At 38.9% G+C, this 20,001-nt stretch overlaps 1 protein-coding gene across 8 annotated transcripts in view; it reads right to left on the bottom strand.

The window, feature by feature from the left end:
* LOC131047057 (probable cyclic nucleotide-gated ion channel 5) overlaps positions 1 to 20,001 on the bottom strand; it is a 159,595-nt gene that overhangs the window by 57,494 nt on the left and 82,100 nt on the right. For all 8 annotated transcript variants that reach the window (XM_057980880.2, XM_059207863.1, XM_059207864.1 and 5 more), the window contains one exon: positions 6,619 to 6,926. In XM_057980880.2, coding sequence (XP_057836863.1) covers positions 6,619 to 6,926 — 308 coding nt within the window. The remainder of the gene's footprint in view (positions 1 to 6,618; positions 6,927 to 20,001) is intronic.

Genomic DNA, 20,001 nt, shown 5'->3' with positions numbered 1-20,001 from the left:
AATTGAATTTCCCAATATGATGGGCACGGGAGCTCCATTTCTATGTCTATGTCTGAATGCCTTCGCATAGTCTGCCAACTGCCTAGCCAACTCAAGTAGCACTATCTTGTCTGTCGGATACCTCGGCAACATGTAGGGGGGTGAAGGACATCCATGGACTCTGATATATGTAAACTTTTGAAACTGGATGAGCCAAGCACCATACCTCTTTATAAGTTCTTGTGCATCTTGAGTTAGTCGATTGTGAATCCCGCCTTGTAATATCCTAGTGATGTTCATCGTGAAGGTATCATTGACTAACTTGTAGTCACTTCCTAGTGGATGATGCAAATGAACATAAGACTCACAAACTCTAACTTCTCCGGGTCCTCTTCCTATCACTCCTCTGTGAGGTAGTCCTGCATATTCGAAACTCCTGATCAAGCCATGTATGACGTATGAGCTCATGTGAAATGACTTGGTAGCCTTTAGTCTTCTCAACTGCACGTCCAAGCAATGGCTAATAATTCTAGCCCAATGAATCGTTCCTTTTCCTTGAACTATCACTTGGATGAAGTAGAACATTCACTTCTCAAAATAGAAGGCTTGAGGTGCCCCTGTAACTCGATTAAGCAAAGTTATCAAATCTCTGTACTCCTCCTGGAAGTCGATCCTATGTGGTGTGTTGGGAATCTTGCTCAGGCGAGGACGACTTTTGAGTAACCAACTCTTATTGATGATGTTCAAGCAAGAGTCTGGATCATCTTCATACATGGACCTGGCTCCTTCTAGGCTCTTGTAAATCATATCTTTATGCTCTGGAAGATGGAGAGCCTCACTTATAGCCTCCTCTGAAAGGTAAGCCAAAGTGTTCCCGTCCTTGGACACGATTGATCTCGATTGTGGGTCATAATGGCGAGCACATTCGACCATTAGCTCATGGCACTGGACTGCTAGAGGAAAACCGGCCGCCTTGATGATGCCACTTTCAATTATTCTCCTTGCGACAGGTGATGACTTTCCAATGTAAGGGATCTCTCGAAACTTCTTCACACTGAAGTTTCCCAAGTTGGTATCTCCAATGTTGCTCCACTTTGACACGATTTTAGTCTCCAATTCTTCACTCCTCTGATCTTCCTTCATGAGAGCTGGACGACTAGTGGATGCTCCTGCCTTTGGGGTCGCCATCTTGACACCTACACAACATTTCATAATGAGTAATATATTTTGCAACGTAGAAATATAGAGTAAAAAGGAAGATTTAAGATTTTAATTACGAAACTTTATGATAAATCTTTGAGTTATCATTTCCTAATTAACTACGCTATTTTCAAAAACTTGAAGTTCAAAACCTAAAACTTCAACGTTGGGACTAGGATGATCTCGCCATACCTCCACTTGAGAATTAATTCCAAAAAATGATGCAAAAATGAGGTGAATTTTGGTTAGGTGAAATGTAGATTGGAATCCTTCCTTTAGCAAAATGCGCCTCCTTTAGTCTTTACAAGCATCAACTCCACCACCTTTAGTCTCCAACACTTGAGGAAAATTCGCTCCAAATAGGCCAGCTTTCGCACTTCCTTCCTTGCTTCTCCAAATCGCACTTGAAACAATGAATGAATGATTTGAATAATGAAAAACACACCCCAAATATATAGAGCGCTCACCATTTCACCTCCCCATAGGCCGACTTGATGAAAATAGGCCAAAAAAATAAATAAAACTAAAAAAGAAGAGGCCGACTTAGTAAAATAATGAAAATGATACCCCAAGCGCTCTCTTTTTTAATTTTAATTTAATAAAAAATTAATTTTAAATGCCTTAATAATAAAAAAATCGATTTTTTGGAGGCTCAAAATTAATTATTAAATATCAATGCACTTTTATTAAATGCCAATTTAATTAATTTTCCTTTTTCAAAAAATCTCGAAGTTGGCAAATTTGGCATTTCATGTGATTTGGAGGATATCAACGTTGGGATATTGCAAAATAAAGAATGCACATGTTAAGCGCTCTGGTCCCTTGGAGAGGGACGGGAGCACTTTTTCATTTTTAGGCTAGGATTCTCAATTTTTGAAGTCAAACCTTTGTTCACCATGCTTTAGAAGATTCTTCCCATCTCATACAACGTTGCCTTAGCATAATCTCGGAGGGAATTTGTTGTTTTCAAAAAAAGTGGGACGGTCCTTCAGTGAGGGATGGGAGCACTTTTGAGTCCATTGCATGAATTCTTGATCATATTAATCTTTTTAAAAATATTATTTCAAAATGCAAGGTAAAAGATCATATTTGGAAAAAGTGGCACGGTCCTTCAGTGAGGGACGGGAGCACTTTTGCCAGTTGTCGTCAAAATTTGCAACTCTCGCATCTCAATTCAACTTCAAGGCATTTTAAACACTTTTTCAAACTTGCGCCTTGGTCTCAATTTGTCCAAAATTGGTGAGAAAGGGAAGATAACATATTAAGTGGCATGGTCCTTCAGTGAGGGACGGGAGCACTTTTGCAATTACAAGCTTATCTGTCCTTTGCTAGCCTTCAAAATTATCTTCAATGGATGAATCTTGCCTTCTCTCATTCATTTCAATCACGCAACTTGCCTTGCCTTTGCAAGAAATTTGTCTTTTTAGAAAAGTGGGATGGTCCTTCAGTGAGGGACGGGAGCACTTTGTCTTGGTCCCTTGGTGAGGGATGGGAGAACTTTTTGTCATTTTGGCATACTTTTTGCTCTTTAAACCTCTCAATTGCGTCCAAGGCATAAAACATCATTCGTCTTTCCCATCCAAGTCAAGTTTTATCATAAAATATCGAACAATGAAGAGAAACTTGAAAAAGTGGCACGGTCCTTCAGTGAGGGACGAGAGCACTTTTTGTCAAATGGGTTGATTTTCTCCTTTGTAGACTGCTTAAATTATATTCAATGGACAAAACATGCTTCCCTTAACCTCTTCAAATCATAAAATCACCTTAACCTTGCAAAGATAGTGCAAATTTGAAAAAAGTGGCACGGTCCTTCAATGAGGGGCGAGAGCACTTTTTGCGTTCTAAGCCAAATTGTCTCACTTTTCACCTCGAAATTCCTTTGCTAGAGAAGATTTCATCTTACTTCATGCTATGAATAGAAGTTAATGTCCAATAAAGGTCTAAAATTATGCATATAAAGAAAAGTTCTCTGGTCCTTCAGTAAGGGACAGGAGCACTTTTTACCTTCTAGGCAAAAACTTCATCATTTCTTTGTTTTCAATCAAGTCTGGATGCTTTATCATGTTCATTTCATCCTTCACTATGCCTTTGATGTTTCAATTTGACCAAACAAGGCCAGGAATGGCTCCAATAAGTCTTTTCGCCTTTGTCTTTCAGTGAGGGACGGGAGCACTTTTGCCTTGGTCCCTTGGAGAGGGACAGGAGCACTTTTTCCTTTAACCTTCAAAATTCACCATTTTTGTGCCTTCAAAATCTTCAAAATTATCAATTCATGTCCAATTATCATTCCGGAAAACCCTGCACAAAACAAAATAGAAAAGTCAGTGACAAATATGCATAAAATAACATTTGTGCTCTGGTCCCTTGGAGAGGGACGGGAGCACTTTCATCCTTTCTGGCTAAAATATTCAAAATTTAGGTCTCCAATCATTTCACAAGGCATAATTAGGTCATCTTCAAGGCCAAGAATCAGTTATCTTGAAAAAGTGGCATGGTCCTTCAGTGAGGGACAGGAGCACTTTTTTGTGTTTCAGGCATCATCTTGCCTCCGAAATTTGATCAAAATTTACCTAAGCAAGAATATACAATTTCATCTTCAAAATGCTAACACTTAGACAAAATTTGATTTTTCCCTCAAAAAACCCTGACTAGACCTAACCTGAGACATACTTATCTTACTTCAATAATCAACCCTCGGGAGGACGCTTAATAACTTTCAAAATTTGACTGAACTCAGCTTGAAAAATATCCAAAAGAAACCCCTAAGGCTTAGCCCTAGCCCAGACAACTCACTCACTTACTCAAAACCCTAAAAACAGAGAGAAGAACAGGCAAAACAAAAGCAAAAAGAGGGGGTCCCCATTAGGCAAATGGGGCGATGTGTGAAATGGTCACAACACTTAGGATCCCCAAACCCTAATCCTTTTGTTATTTATTTTCCCCAATTTGAGAATCAAAGCATCGCCAAATGCAGGCCAGCTTGTAGCATGCATAAGTCCCCTCGTGTTTACCAGCAAAACACATCAACCGCTAAGTATCCTAAGTAGTCAAGACCTAACAGTTGGAACCTTGAGGTTATCCCCTTTGATCATTCCAAACAACATTATGGATTTCCTTATTCAAGAGAGAATAGGATACACTCGGCATTATATTCTGTGTTGACCAAACGCAATAATTTTCGCACGTCAACAAATTCTAGGAATTACCAAACAATTTTTTGAAACCTATCCTGACCTAAGCAATTTGTTTACTCAAGTACCAATTATTGTAATATAGTAGTGAGTATTCCCAATTTCACACAGGTGACTTGAGTTCAATCCCTAGCAACAATGCCAAATGTTTACTAAGTTAAGATTACATTACTTAATACATAGAGTAAACAGAAATGTAACTTATAGAACATACAATATCATAACATAGAGTAACAAGTACAAATATCACTTTCAAAAGGATAGAGCATTCATTCCAATATGCAATGTGTACATGACAATAACAACAGGTTCCCGACACACACAAAATGAGCACGTAAATAGTAGTCTATGGTTGGTTAAGACTACCAACCGTCAGGAACTATTAAGTAACGACTACTCGTTGAGAACAATAAACACAATTACATAACATAGATTTATTTACCAAACTCGGCACTTTTGGCTGACTACATAATTACGACAAGAAATTGCACTACGGTAGTCAAAGTCAAGCTTTTATGGAGAAATCAACAGTAATCCTACAGCTTGGAGGAGAAAATGATGGGTTTCATGGTCTTGGAATAAATCTTCCATTTCACATTATGAAAAAAACATGTAGAAGGTTAGACTTTGCAGTAATGACCTTCACTGGCATATAGTAGAAACTTCTTGAACTTTGTATATTTGAAAGGAAATTGGCAATCTATTTTTACAACATATTACTTTTTTGTAAAAAAGTGTCAGCCAATACAGCTTAGCAAATATTTTGTAAGATCATATCTAGACAAATATCGAAGTCTCCAATCTAGGTTTTTTGCCTTCAGTCTATCATATGATGTATGTACTTACTCCCATTCATGTGCTTTTCTCCTTTAATTTATAATCTACAAAAAGGTATTCATCCAGAATGGACTGGCACTCCATTAGGCAAAGCACTAATTTTTTAAACTTGTATGTGGCAATTAACCACAACAATTATAGCATAAAAATAATTGTAGAATTGTAACTAAATAAGCCATCAATGAATGGAATTTCTAATTTAAAAATTCACTACTTCATTGCTATGAAACGTATGTGAAGTTCTCTCTAACAAGAGATTTGAAGCTGCCATAGTCTCCTCTCAGCTCTCTCCACTTTGCAACAACACTCTCTGTCTTTAAATTTTATGTTCTGATGACAATTCCTTGAAAGCTATTTTTACAATGATGGTTTTGTCAATTTTGAGCCTTTCAGTACAGTTTTCCAGGGGTAAACATTGTCTAACAGAATTTCACACAAATTCTTCATGTTGTACACATCCTAATCTTTCCAATACTTTTTGAACAGAGGAATCTTAAACTACAGTCACAAAGTTATAATGCCAAAAAATTGGCATACTATGTTTTCAGTATTCTATCAAATGATTGTTCTTGACTGCTACCTGGATCAGCCTATCAGGTATTATGAGAGGCTTTTTCCAAATTCATATAATGTTTTCATTCTATCGATTTCAAAAGGTCCATCAATATACATTCTTATGTCAGGGTGTCTCTGGCTGCAGACCATTACAGAATAAACTTATGATCTGTTTATCATATTGTGTAGCATTACCTTTTATGCCAATAACCAACTGAATTTTCTTTTAATGGTAAAAAAACTAGACTATTCTCAAACAAAAGAAAACATCAAAATACCAAGTTATCCAGGGCCTCCCACAAGCAAAAGACAGATTTTCATTAGATGGAAAGGGATGCCACTCAAATGATGCAATGAATGAGGCCTATATCATAGGAATAATATAATCTAGGTTTTTAAGTAAAAGGCAATTTAAATGATGCATATAGATGTTAACACTAACAGGTCAATTAAAGTGTCTACTCTCAGATGGGTAGAGATGTTGTGCAGTGAATTTTACAGGCCTACATTAATTTTTTAATACAAGGAATGCACGAATAGGTTAAAATGGTGAAAAAGTTAATGAAGCTAGACTTATTTAAAAAAATTGCAGTCAATTTCAAAGCTTTGAATAAATATCATGAGCTGGAGTTCCCAAGAACATAATGGATAGTCAAGTTCTAATCATTCAATAAATATCATGAGTTGGATTTTACTACAAAATGAAGCATAAACTGTGCTAAACTGGAGTAGAATAAAATTACAATACAATAGAATGATGATAAAATGATTCCAAAAGTAGACAATAAATTTGTAGATCGCCTAAAGAATTGAGGTAGAGAATGGCAAGAATATCTTTTTAATTATCACAACTCACCTTAGGTTTTGCAGACCCCACATTAAGCAATAGAAATATTTCTCCACAAAATTCCTTGATGCAACAATCCTCATTTTCAGAGCAAGTGTGTATATTCCAAAGTCAAATGGTGCATCATCGTCACCAGTCACAGGACATTCAGAATCAAACACTTGTTTGCTAACCTGAAGCCAGGAGCTGAAGCCAGGTTTACCTTGATTTCCACAATATAAATATTCTAGTTTACAGCTATTATTATGCCTGCATGCTTTTCGCCAACATCCATCTTCCCGCTCCACTGCAAGTAAATACCAGCAAGCACCAAGGACCTGGCAACAGATGTATCATGCAGATTTAATAACATTATTTCCACTTTCACCATGAACAAACCAGGTTTGAAGTACGTGTTCTCAAAATTTGAACAATCATTATAAATGGTGGCTATTATAAACTATCCAAAAACTCCATTACAGATATTAAATCCTCTTATTTATGCGTTTCAAATCCTGCGGAACCTTTGTATGTAATTCTTTAGCACAAAAGTCCAGCAGTTGTCAATTGTAATGGAGACAACTGGAAAGATATGGATCTGCCACTACAGAGGTTATTTGTCAATGTAAAGAAAATAAGTGGATGCACTGAAGGCACATAAACATGGGTGCTCACCATCCGTATTGTAATAGCCATCCACTTGTAGTAAATAATATGACATTTTGAATTATGTCAGCCATGTTCAAATAAATAAGCTCTGATTAAATCAAACTTACTATTTAAATAATCTATCTTGTAGTGGACCTATTTTATGTAATTTTAACCCCTAAAATTTCTTTTCAAATTGTTTGCCAAATGTGATCTACTTCAAGAGTCCAGCAAAGAGCATGAAATGAGGATAATACTATCATTAAAATTTAAATCTAATATATTGCTCCTAAAATATCATACACTGCTGTGCAAAAGATTTACTAGGAAACAAACTCATAGCATTTTCAGTTCCAGTACATCGAATGATTAGATAATGTTTATCATGAGTTCCTCAATATGGATGGAAGACTAAGTACAGAACTGTTGTTGTAATGTCCCCTTCTCCTTAGCACGTGCACTTGTGTCGAGGTTGGCCTATATTTGACCCTCATAGGCCAAAGAAGTTGTTTAGGGGGTCGACATGGCAGTGATTGGTGACTTCACATCTCTTTATTATTTGATATTTTGATGTTATATGGAGATAACATGTATCAGGAGACGTGTGAATTTTATTTAATTAATAAATTAAAGGTACATTAAAATAACATGTTTAATTAAATAATATAAAGTGTACCTACCCTTATCTTCTAGAAGGTGATTGTGACGTGTTATGTAATGAATAAATAGAAGAGGGGAAACACATGTTGGGCATCAATTGTTTATGTTATCTCGTGAAGAGTTGTGGAGACACAATTTGTCCGCAGAAGATCTTGGGGAACGATACCTCCCTATTGGTCAGCATAACTGAGCAGGTGAAAGACCCTCTGAAGGGTTGTGAGGAGAGTGGAGAGCATTCAGCTTACCACATTTGAGCATAAGGAGTTTGAATATCAGATTATGGTAGTGCTTCAGACTTGCAGGTTTGTGAGATCGCTTGTATTGGAGAGTGCATTCCTTGAACCATTTTGACAGCGATTTCCATTAGGGGATATAGGCAATATCTATCATCATTCATTGAAGGCAGATCAAAGTTATTGGGAGCTGTCAACAAACTAGTTGCAGAACCAGGAACCCATGATTTTGCCCATACCTTTCCTTATATGCATCGATTTTGACTTGTGTTGGTTCCAAAAATCATAGGAGGGAGAGGCGATACCATTGAGGCAGTTTGCAAGGCATTTTGGTGTCCATCTGATGATAATTTGTGAATCTGATCTGAGACAAGGCGTGGGCTCTTAGACCTTCGATTTTGGCTATTAGATGCATGTAATAGCTTGGAGACCCCTTTGGGAGTAAACCGCTTTCATCTAGAAGAGAATCCGATTGGTTTGGAGGGACATAAGGCCGCAGAGTACATTAGTTCTCAGACCGTATACCACATAGCAGGGACGGCACCTGTCTTGGCTTCATCCAGCACATTTGAGGCTCATGGCTTTGGAATAACACTTGCTTCTTCATCACTTACCTTAAGCGAATTCATATCAGGTTCCAAGATATCTCTTCCATTGTAATTTTCAGTATTGCATGTTGTTTGTCCTCAGACAAAGTCCGAGAATTAGGCTACATTATCCGTCAATGTATTAGAGCTTGTAATAAGTGATTGAAGTAAGTAAATGAATAAGGTTCCAACCATATAGGGCTGCATCTTAATGAATTCTGAGGTTGTATGCCATCCATTTGACAAAATGACAGCAAGAATATATGTTTGATTACAAGTTCTATTTGTTTCATAATCACTTGTGATTGTTGTCCAAACATTTCTATGTTATTATCCTTCCATGGTGAATGTCCTTACATGAAGAATCAGTATTAGATGTCTCTGATATCCACCTAAAACTAAGGACAGCAGACTAAACTATGACAGCCAAGTGTTTGATGAAATGTGTAAGTGAAGAATATTAGGTTTTTATATCAGAACTTAGCCAGGGGCATTACAGTTGTAGCAATTAGTATAGAATGATTTATATTTTCCAACATCAAACTCACCTCCACACTCCAAGGTAATATCCCAGCTGTAACAATGTGTTGCTGTTGGGGCTGAATAGATAGGTTGGAAGCCATATAATGCTCACACAATGAGCCCTCTAACTTCAGCAGAGCTGCTGCTATAGGTCTGTGTTGACGTGTCTGAAATCGCATCACTACAGTTCCATCCGGCCAACCTAAAATAGAATACTAAGAATCCTATCCTCTCTTGAAATAAGGAAATCCCTAGTGCTGTTTTTATTTGATCAATGGGGATTACCTCAATGTTTCGGTTGTCAGGTCTTGACTGCAGGATAACTTAGTGGTTTGATGTGTTTTGCTGGAAACACAAAGGGGACTTAAGGTTAGATGAATAACTTTCGAGTGAGTTCCCTAAAGTTTAACAGTCTTATATCGGTTGATTTCAGTTGGATTGATACTAACTCAGCTTGACTATATGGTTTCTTCTTGGTAAAAAAAAAGAAAAAGAGGAAAGGGGAAAAGAGATAGAGAAAATCTGATTAATTATCTAAGATAACATGTTCACGAAAACAGACAGAAACCTCCAAATAACCAGATTTAACATTATCAGCTATTTAAGCACAATGCTGTAAGAAATCTAGTGCAATCTTCAGAGGGAACTAAATTTTCATGCTACTAAACATAAATGCAAAATTTTGACATTCATTCACTTAATGTTTAACAACCGAACTGAACATATAAATGGGTTCAGACTAACCATGCAGGGGGAGTGACAATCAGCCAGTCCTTAATGGTATGAACACCAAGGCTTCTATCAAATGTTATCCAAAAAATACTATCTGAAAATAAAAGACATAACAGAATAATTAAATGGTGAAAAAGGAGACCATGCACTCACAAAGAAATGAAACAGCTTTAATTTTCCATTAATCCTGCATAAATTTCGCCAAAACTTCAGCAACAATCTTAGACTTCTTACAAAAACAAGGGAAAACCAGTCCCTTTAAATAGAGTTTCAGAATTAGATAAATGACCAAGATTTAAACAAAACAAGTGGCCCAAATTCATCTGTACAAAATAGTACCCATGCCCATAAATAAGAGGTAAATATCAACAACCACCCAAAGAGGAACAATAACTACCTAAAAAAGGTAATTAATAACTATCAACAATAGCTCAAAAAGTACACATGCACGGAGCTCAAAATTTACAGCTGACTTGGCAATTAAATATGAACTTTATGGCCAAAAGTGCCTTTTTAGATTTTAAAAGAAATATGTATTTTATGAAGGCACTTTTTCCTTTTCAGCTGCAGAGCCCTTTACTAAAAACTCATCCTCGGCACTCAAATAGTCCTTCCAGAGGTCCCGACCTGCTATACGTTCTACACGAACATACTCTTGAAACCTGATGCACAGCTGGAACAGCACCGTGAATAGAGGCATAGGAGGATGACGTATCTTATATTGCATGCCTTCCAAATGACGATCTACGTGCTTTAAACCATCTTTCCAGTTGGACCAATGAGCCTCAAAACACAAAATGTCTGAATGCAATTTACTGGCAAAATCCAGGTCCTCCGTGGAGTAGGCGATATTATCCATTCTCAATCTATCCTCCTAGTCCGGGTGCATTACGTCATCGGACAGACTATTTTTCCAACCCAAAACCATTGATCAGAGGATTGTCCCACCAAGGTCCCTCAAGTCCTTCAAAATTTGCTCGCATTCCACCTGCTCTTTGTTAATAGTATCTTTTGTTTCGCTCTTCATGGTGATGGTCCAATACCATTCTTTAAAAATGTTGATGTTATAGGGGTCCCGGATGGCGAACAATGTAAGAATCTGCGCTTGGGTCCAAAAAAGAGCCCTTACGAGGGGAAGAGTTGTAGCAACTACCTCATGAACTCTGAGGCATTCCCGCTTCACCTCGAGCATCTTGACCAAAATAGTCTCTCGATGGTGGGCCTTGGCAGTATCTCGTACTCCTTCAAACTCTGTGGTTGTCCTTTGCGCCAATGCTGATGGGAGAACATGAGATTTGGGGGCATGATGCAATGGTCTCAGTAGGTGATTAATGTACCCCTCGTCCTACTCAGCACGAACTCGATACATGTTTTTCTCAGCAGTTATCTCTTCAAGTTGCTTGAGCATGTTTTGCACGGAGTCTTTGAACTCCTCCCTTTCCTGTTCTTTGGTGGCTCGTCCGATTGGGACAGTTGTAATGCTATAATCGGCCAGTGCAATTTGATCTGCTGGCTTATCAACAGGCGGGGTGGCGATATGGATGGTACGGTTCCTTTGCTCATTCTTGGTTATTCGAGAGTAGGTCTTAGGCTTTTTCTTCCCTTTGGACTTTGTTTCCCCTATGCGAGAGAAAATGTCCTCCAAGTCGATAGGTGGTTTAGTGGCTGCCTTTCGCTCTGCTCGAGCAACTAACCAGTCTTGAGGTATGGTCTACCCGGATGCTATGGTCAAATTCCCCCTCTGCTCTTTAATGCTTTCAGCTGGTTCATTGCATATTTGTAACTGATCTGTTACAGGAGGAGTTGAGGAAGTGTCTAGTCCTTTGTTTGCAGCTGAATTCTCTCATACTTCGCTGAACAACTATCTAGTATCCCCATGTGGTGGTTGTTCCTCAGTTCTATCAGGCTCGTGGGTCTCATCTGCCCTTCGCTCTCCTTCAACAGTGGTGTCATCTTTGTTGGTACTATGCAGTTGCAATTCGTGTCGACTCCCTTGGGTGAGTTCATGCACATCAACCCCTTGATTGGACGGAATTTCTCCTTCCTCAACTTGATTTTCAGGTTCGCCAAACTCAATGATCCTCACCTCTGTATTTAGCCTGTCTTGTACCAGAGGATTATCAGCTTCATCAACATCGCTCTGGGAAGGCGGAGCAGGTATATAATCAAGTTCAACTACATCGTCATCGGAACTGGGGTCTTTTGATGATAAAGTGAGCTCTGGTCTCCTAATAGGGATCGTCTCCCTTCTTGTCCTTTTAGATGTCTGAGTCCCTCTGTTGGCTTTGGCTTTCTTCCTTTTTTCGGGCTTCTCAACCTCTTCCTTTGGCGCACTTGAGGTTCCCTCATCTTCAGAGGACTAGGAATCAAGACTACCTATCATATGGTAGGTGAACTGGACTCCTTCATGAGTTAGCCCCTCAATCTGCTGGTGTAGCCAGTGATCAGTGTACCTTCCCGGGGCTGCCATAACTGCCTCAAAATCAGTGATCGGATCCTGTGACCAATCGATGCTCGGCAAGAGATGTCTTACTGCCTCAAACTCCCAAACTTGTAAGCAATTTCCAGAATCTGTTACCTGATCCGGGACCTGACGGTATTCATAAAGTCGCATTTGTTGCACACTTAACCTTGAATATTCGCGCCGTCGGACCTCATAGTCATCAAAACAATTCTTCCAATAGTCTTCAATTGATTCCTTTGCTCTGTAGCGCCTGTCGTAGGCTCTCTTCACCAAATTGTCATGATCAAAACATTTCCTTGGGAAATGTTCCTGTAGGCCATAAGAGGCTAACTCAGCAAGTGATTCTTTGGCGTGAGTTGCATTCTTCAAATGTACATCAAGGTTACACACCATTACACACCACCATAGGGAAAGTGAATCCGGACTGCTTCTTGTCTCTGAGCAAACTGCTCGTCGAACGTGCTTGCCTTGCAACTTCCAGAAGAATTATTTTGTCAATTGGATATCGTGGAAGTCGGAAAGGAGCGCCTTCAAAGCCAGCTATTCGGATATAGGAGAACCTTGGGAACTAAATAAACCAGGCGCCGTACCTTTGTACCAAAATGGTAGCTTGCTCTGAGAGCCTTGTGTGTAATCCCCCTTGCATCAGCCTGACTAGGCGCATTGTGAAGGCGTCATTGACACGCTCATACTGACCAATAGTATAAGCAGGGTTGTTCTTTTCTCTCTGAGCTATGTCATGATAATGTAGTTGAGGATAGCAATCGTACACCTTTACTTGATTGGGCCCGTTCCCAATTTCACCTTTCTTGATCAACCCCGGCAGTGGCTGGGGTCGGGCAAACATATAGACTAGATAAGAGGTCATGGTGAAGTACTTTTTCTCTTCAAGTTCGACCAACTGGGTATGGATATTGTCGTTGATGATCTAGGCCCAATCGAACTAAGATTTCCCGGCGAAGACCTGCTCTGTAAAATAGAACATCCACTTCTCAAAAAGGTTAGACTGAGGGAGTCCCATAACCCGACTGAGCAATGTGACCATATCTCCATGCTCATTGTGAAAGTCACTTCTGGGGGTCTTTTTCCCAATTCTAATTCTTGAAGGCCTTCTCTCCTTATACCACTCCTCATTTATTAATGTCTTGCATTTGGCAGGTTCATATCGTATGCCACTTGTGCTTCATCTATAGTTGTCGCTATGGGGTTATCCGGGAAGGGGATGTCGAATGCGTCGCCAATGGCTTCAGGAGTGAAGCCACCTAGGACCATATTCTCAAGAACCACTAATCTGGTGTTTGGTTGATAATGTCGGGCAGCCTCTACTACCAGCTCATAATTCTACACTGATGGAGGAAATCCTACTACCTGGGCGATACCACTTTCCATCATCCGCCTAGGCTTGCGATAGGCGTTAGGGGAGAATACTCTGTCTCTGAAGTCCTGAATGTCGATGTGGCGTAGGTCAGTATCACCTACGTTTTCCCATATGCTTTGGACCTTTGACTCCCTTGGTCCTCCTCTCTGATACTGGTATTTCATCTTTTCGCCTTTGCGAGGGATGGCTGATTTAGAAGCTTGGGACATTTCGGCTACACTAGGTGTCTTTGAGGACTCTACCGTAGATTTAGGCATCTATCCTGCACAACCAGACGCAGATTATGAGACGAGATGAAGGAAACAAAACAGGTTAGATAAAAGGGATATGTTAGCACATAAGGATCAATGGAAAACCGAATTTGAAGAAATCATGATACTTCAGCAAAAGAGCTTGGTTAGTTTGGACATGAAATATTATTAAGCTCTTTGATTAAAAAAAAATATTACTATTCAGCTGCGGTTCAAGGACTTAGGCAATTTTGACTCCGATTTTAACTACTTTGCCTGATGCCTTTCAAATGGGAAAAGATGCGGTTCAAAGACTTAATCATTTAATCAATTTTGCATAAAACATCTAACCAATTTTGCATGCATTTTAAATGATTCCAAGGGAGACAAAGCAAGCTTACTTGGCAAAATATGGTGTCAATCCGCACAAATCCAGCCTGCAGGATTGGTTTCCCTTTGAAATTTGAAAATGCCCTTTCCTATGCCCTACGCTTTTTGGAAAAGACAAATGCCCAGCTCGCAATTTTGTGGAATGGTAGGATTTCTACAATTTTCAAATCTTTCAAACGGTTAACCTTCTATCTCTTTCTACGCCGAAGTTGGGGAGTTTTGGGATATTGCGACTTTTTAATTATGCTAGGAACTTGGGCGATTTTCACTATCTTTGCAAACTTTATACTTTGTGATTTTCAAATTCAGCGAACCTTTCAAACTTTGCGATTTTCTAATGCCAAACTTCGGGGCTATAATGTCTTACTAATCTTAACCTCTGCGATTTCTTATGTCGTCGAGCTTGGGCGTTATAGCTCTCTCCACAAACCTTCAAACTCCTTCGCGATTTTAGTCTACACTACGAAGATCGGGTTTATGATCTTTTGAAAACCTTCACAAATTTCGCGCTTTTCTCCGTTAGGCCGAAGTTCGGCGACTTAGATGGTTTTTTTAGACTTTAAAAAAAATTTGCCCTTATGCATATTGCGAACTCCGGGATTTTAGAGCTTTTTGTAAGCTTATGACAAACTCCGGGGCTTTGGGGGCAATTGCAAGGTTTACATACCTTAGCATGTCGCGCTGTTGCCGAACTTCAGCATTTGAGGTCCCTTTTTCAAACCAAAAACTCCGCAATTATACGCCTTAGGAACTTCGGGATTTTCGATGGTTTTTCAAACTTTTTCTTTAAAAATTTCCATCCTTATGCATATATCGCGAACTTTGGGGGTTTGGGGGCGATGCGGCTTTTTTATATTATTTGCAAACTTTATATTCCGCGATTTCCTTTAGTTGAAATTTCGGCGATTTCATACTTTATGCAAAACTCCATATTTCGTGATTTCCTTTAGTTGAAATTTCAGCGATTTAGAGTCTTTCAAACTATTAAAAAAAAAATCGCGTTTAATGCTCTTGTTGCGAAAATCGCGTTTAATGCTCGCGTTTAAAAACCTTTTTTGAAGACTTTAAAACTTTTGACAATTTTCTCTACTCTATGCGAACTTCGGCGATTTTTGCTAGTTTGCAAACTTTTTAGAACTTTCGCAATTTACCCATCATTGGCGAATTTCAGGATTTGAGAGCCCTTTGCAAAGTTTTAATATTTCGCGATTCTCCTCCTTAATGCGAATTCGGGATTTTGGGGCCTTCTGAAAAGTTGACATTTTACACCTTTCAATCTCCCTTTGGCGAAAATCGGCACTTTGGGTCCTTTTGCGACCTTTAGACGCTTTATCATATTTGGGGGATTTTGCAAGCTTAAAAAGGACATTTTGAAGCTTCAGACTTAGCGTTTTACCAGTTTAAGCGATCTTCTAAAATTTTAACGCCCGAGCGTTAAACTCACCTTGTGGATTCCCAGGCTTACGCCCATGACAACATCATCCTTTGGACTGATTACGGACACACTCAAAAAAAAGACGCAAGACACCAGCACTGTTAACTCAACAGGGCGAAGGCGAAAAAAAACAAAAAAAGGGGGACCCTGTCGGCGACAGGGAGCATGTGCAATGCACAACAGTCTGCAGTTTAGGACAGCACAGAAAACTCTCAAGAACTTCAAATCCAACCAGCATGAAACACCATTCAACTATGGCAATAGACTGCAAAGTTCACTAACTTCACCGATTATCATCATGTGAGTGAGCAGGCAATCAGCTATAGGCATGATAATTGTTTCTAAGCACATGTTAAGTCTGCTATGAGCTCTTAGAGCCATTACAGTAGAAAAAAACACTGTAAATTCAGCATTTAGCATGCATAATCACCATCTCACCACATTTTAACCCATCACTTGATTGCGCCTTGAAAAATGGAGAAATGTTAAGACGGGCCCTCACAACACACTTAGGAAAAGTCTGAAACTAAATTTCAGTCACGTGCAGTGTTGAAGATTACTGAAAATCAACGATAGTGGCACCTTCAAACATTCCAATGTGCATTTTCTGCCTTCTCATCGAGGGACCTGCTGACGCGGGAAAAGTACACGCTATTCTCTTTCGGTCAACACAGAATAGAATGCTAACTATCCTATCCTCTCTAGAATAAGGAAATCCCAAATACTGTTTGGACTGATCAAAGGGATAACCTCAAGGTTCCAACTGTCAAGTCTTGACTCCTTACGATAACTCAGCAGTTTGATGTGTTTTGCTAGTAAACACGAGGGGGCTTACAAATGCAACAACCTGGTCCGCATCTGACAATGCTTTAATTCGGACTGGGGAAATAAAAACAAAAGGATAGGGTTTGGGAAACCTAAGGACAATGATAGTAACAGTTGGTGCTGCGAGTGGACCGACTTAAATAAACTAATTCCTTCTTAGCCAAAGATATACTCACAACTCCACAAGAATAGTGCAAGCTCCTAGGAAATAAAAGATTTTCAGACTATGGATATTCATTCAAGCACCCAATTTTGGCAAACCCTAAGGCAAATACCCACGGTTGAACTAAGAACAGTATTGGGTTCAGACTAACTATACACGGGGACTTACAATCAGCAAGCCTCTAATGGTATGAACCTGAAATCACATCAAATACCTTCACAATTCACCATTAAAATCACTGAACTTTAACAAATCAGATGAAGAGAAACCATGCTGACAGAAGAGAAACCATGCTCCTAGGAAATAAAAGATTTTCAGACTATGAATATTCATTCAGGCACCCAATTCTAGCGAACCCTAAGACAAATACCCACAGTTGAACTAAGAAGAGTATTGGGTTCAGACTAACTATACACAAAGACTTACAATCAGCAAGCCTCTAATGGTATGAACCTAAAATCACATCAAATACCTTCACACTTCACCATTAAAATCACTGAACTCTAACTAATCAGATGAAGAGAAACCATGCTGACAGAAGAGAACAAAATGACAAACACCATACTTCAATGTTTATTTATTTCTCTCAACTCCCATTATAATAATTTTTGTCCAGCAATCCTATTCTACTTCTCCTAATCTGACTGCTCGCCTACTAACTTCTAAAAATCTAACTATCTAACCTCCTTACAAAGAGAGAGGCCCAACCCTTTTATAAGTTTTACATTTTGAATCAATGGCAAGAATTGAATTCATCCAATGGCTCTGATCTGCCTTCTAGAGGCTCAACAACTTTAATCCATACCTAGTAATTCTCATAACTTCCCAACTGCCCTTTTCTCAACCACTTCTTTAGCTACCTGCAATTGTTCTCAATCAATTTTGCTAGAAGACAAGACTTCACTGGGCTTGAGGTAAATCAAGTAGTTGAGAAATAACTAACCTATGTCCCCCTTTTGTTTTGAATTACATTCCATAGGTAATTATCTTACAATAAGGCAATTGTTTTAAAAACAAACTGATTTTTTTGTTGTTTTTGGATGTGTATTACTGATTCAGCGTTTCCTTTAGCATTTGGTGCCTTTTGTTGTATTTTGAAGACTTGAAACAACATCACTTTAATCCTTTTGGGGTGTGGTTGTATCTATCATCTGGTCGAATGGCACGTCATTCGTTGGCTTTGCAAGCCGCTGATATGTTCTCCTTTACCATCACTTAATCATATGTGCTCCAATCTTGAAAAGAAAAAGAAAACTCTTTGATCATCGTCGTGAGTTGATATTAACGCATAAATGTTAATAAATCTGATTTTCTCTTTATTGATCTAGAAATGTCCCTTTCAAGATTTGGGAGGGCACTTTCAGGTATGGAGATCGCTCATACATCTCTTAGTGATTGCCTTTCTAGAAGGAGTCCACCTCTCTGTGTTGTAAAAGCCTCTTCCTGTCTACGTTTTTGAATGAGAGTGAGGAAGTCTCTTTCAAGCTTGAGATGCAATTTAAACTTTGACCAACAAATTTACAGCGCTTTCCTCTGTTTGGATTAAGGTGTCTCAACCTTTGCAAATCCTAACATTGGCTAATGCATTTATTTATTAATTTATTATTCAATGCCTACAAATGTCTAGTCATCTAGTGGGATCCACAGGCTTGGTGGAATCCTACTTGGTGATGACTATATGACACAAATGCTACACATGTGCAGATAGGCATCCCACATGAGGATCTTGACAAGTGTCGGCCTATGACAGATTTTGTGACAGAATGGACAAATGGCAGGAGATACCTTTTGCATGGAGAGGGTTATGACGAGTTGTAAGAGAATAAGCTAAAATTAGTCACTTATGATGGATTCTCTTACAAATGTAAGTGTTGTAAGCTATGATAGTTGTAAGATGCGTAAAAGCATCTGTCATACCTCAAAATAGTAAATTTTGAGTGCCCAACTTAGGAGGTTTGAATGGGGAGTCATTTGGAGACGTACATGTGTCATTTGCATGCGTTTTGGTGGCCAAAAAATAGGGCCAAATGTTATGCACGACCCCATCTTGATGCTTCATCTAGAAGCTTCCTCTTGAGTTGTATTTCTATATAAAAGTTAGTCTTCAGGAGTGTTATGTAATGTAATGTTTGCAGGTGAAGTGTTATGTTGCCGAAATTAATCCAGGTTGTGGGTTGTAATTGTAGACTCCTGTTGAAGAAGCTAAGTGCTACCATTGTATTGTAAGATTTTCATTACTGGAATACAAAGTACTGTGCTTTTGGAATGTGGGGTTTTTTACCTGAAAGGGTTTTCCCCACGATATATCTTGTATTCATTGTTTATCTTTATGCATGTTTATTATCTCTCTATGAATGTGTTTCTATTTTTGTAATAGAAGATTTGTAAGAAAATTTGCATTATCTCCCCCACTAGAATAGTGTTAGGAAGCGTTTTCCACACCTTAGCTTCCTTTCAGTTGGTATCAAAGCCTGGCTAGTTTTGGTTCCATTGTTGGGTAGTGGGTTTTTTGTACTAATCTCAGTTTCAGTGGGAGCTTTTGCAAAGTATTTTCAAAATCTTGTTGCAGGAAGAAGATGGCAAGCACATCTGCAAAAGTTGATAAGGAGAAGTTTAATGGCAATAACTTCGAACTGTGGAAGTTGAAAATGGAAGATATGCTCATGGATCGAGATCTATGGGCAACAATATCCAGAAAAAAACCTCAAAATATAGCGCCGGATGTTTGGGATACAATGGATCGAAAAGCTAAGGGCCTTATAAGGCTTTGTTTGGCAGACTCCGTATTATTAAATGTCCATGAAGAGAAGACTGCAAAAGATCTTTGGAAGAAGCTTGGAGATGTTTATCAAGCTAATTCCTTGCTAAACAAGCTTTTTCTGAGAAAGAAATTGTACTCTGAGGATGGAAGATGGAGGATCTGTTGCTGATCATCTCAATACATTCAACATGATTATTGCTCAGTTAATTTATGTTGGTGACAAGATTGAGGAGGAGGATTGTTGCATGCTTCTATTGTGTTCTTTGCTTCACTCATGGGACTGCCTTGTTATGGCTATTGGGAGTACAACCACCAAGTTCAAGATGGATGAAGTGGTATCATCATTGCTTTTTGAAGGAAGACTTCTAAGAAAGCTAAGGAGGCC

The sequence above is a fragment of the Cryptomeria japonica genome, chromosome 7, assembly GCF_030272615.1.
Source record: "Cryptomeria japonica chromosome 7, Sugi_1.0, whole genome shotgun sequence".
Classification (NCBI taxonomy): domain Eukaryota; kingdom Viridiplantae; phylum Streptophyta; class Pinopsida; order Cupressales; family Cupressaceae; genus Cryptomeria; species Cryptomeria japonica.
Note: the sequence above shows the minus strand (reverse complement) of the source record. Positions and strands in the feature narration are given on the sequence as shown.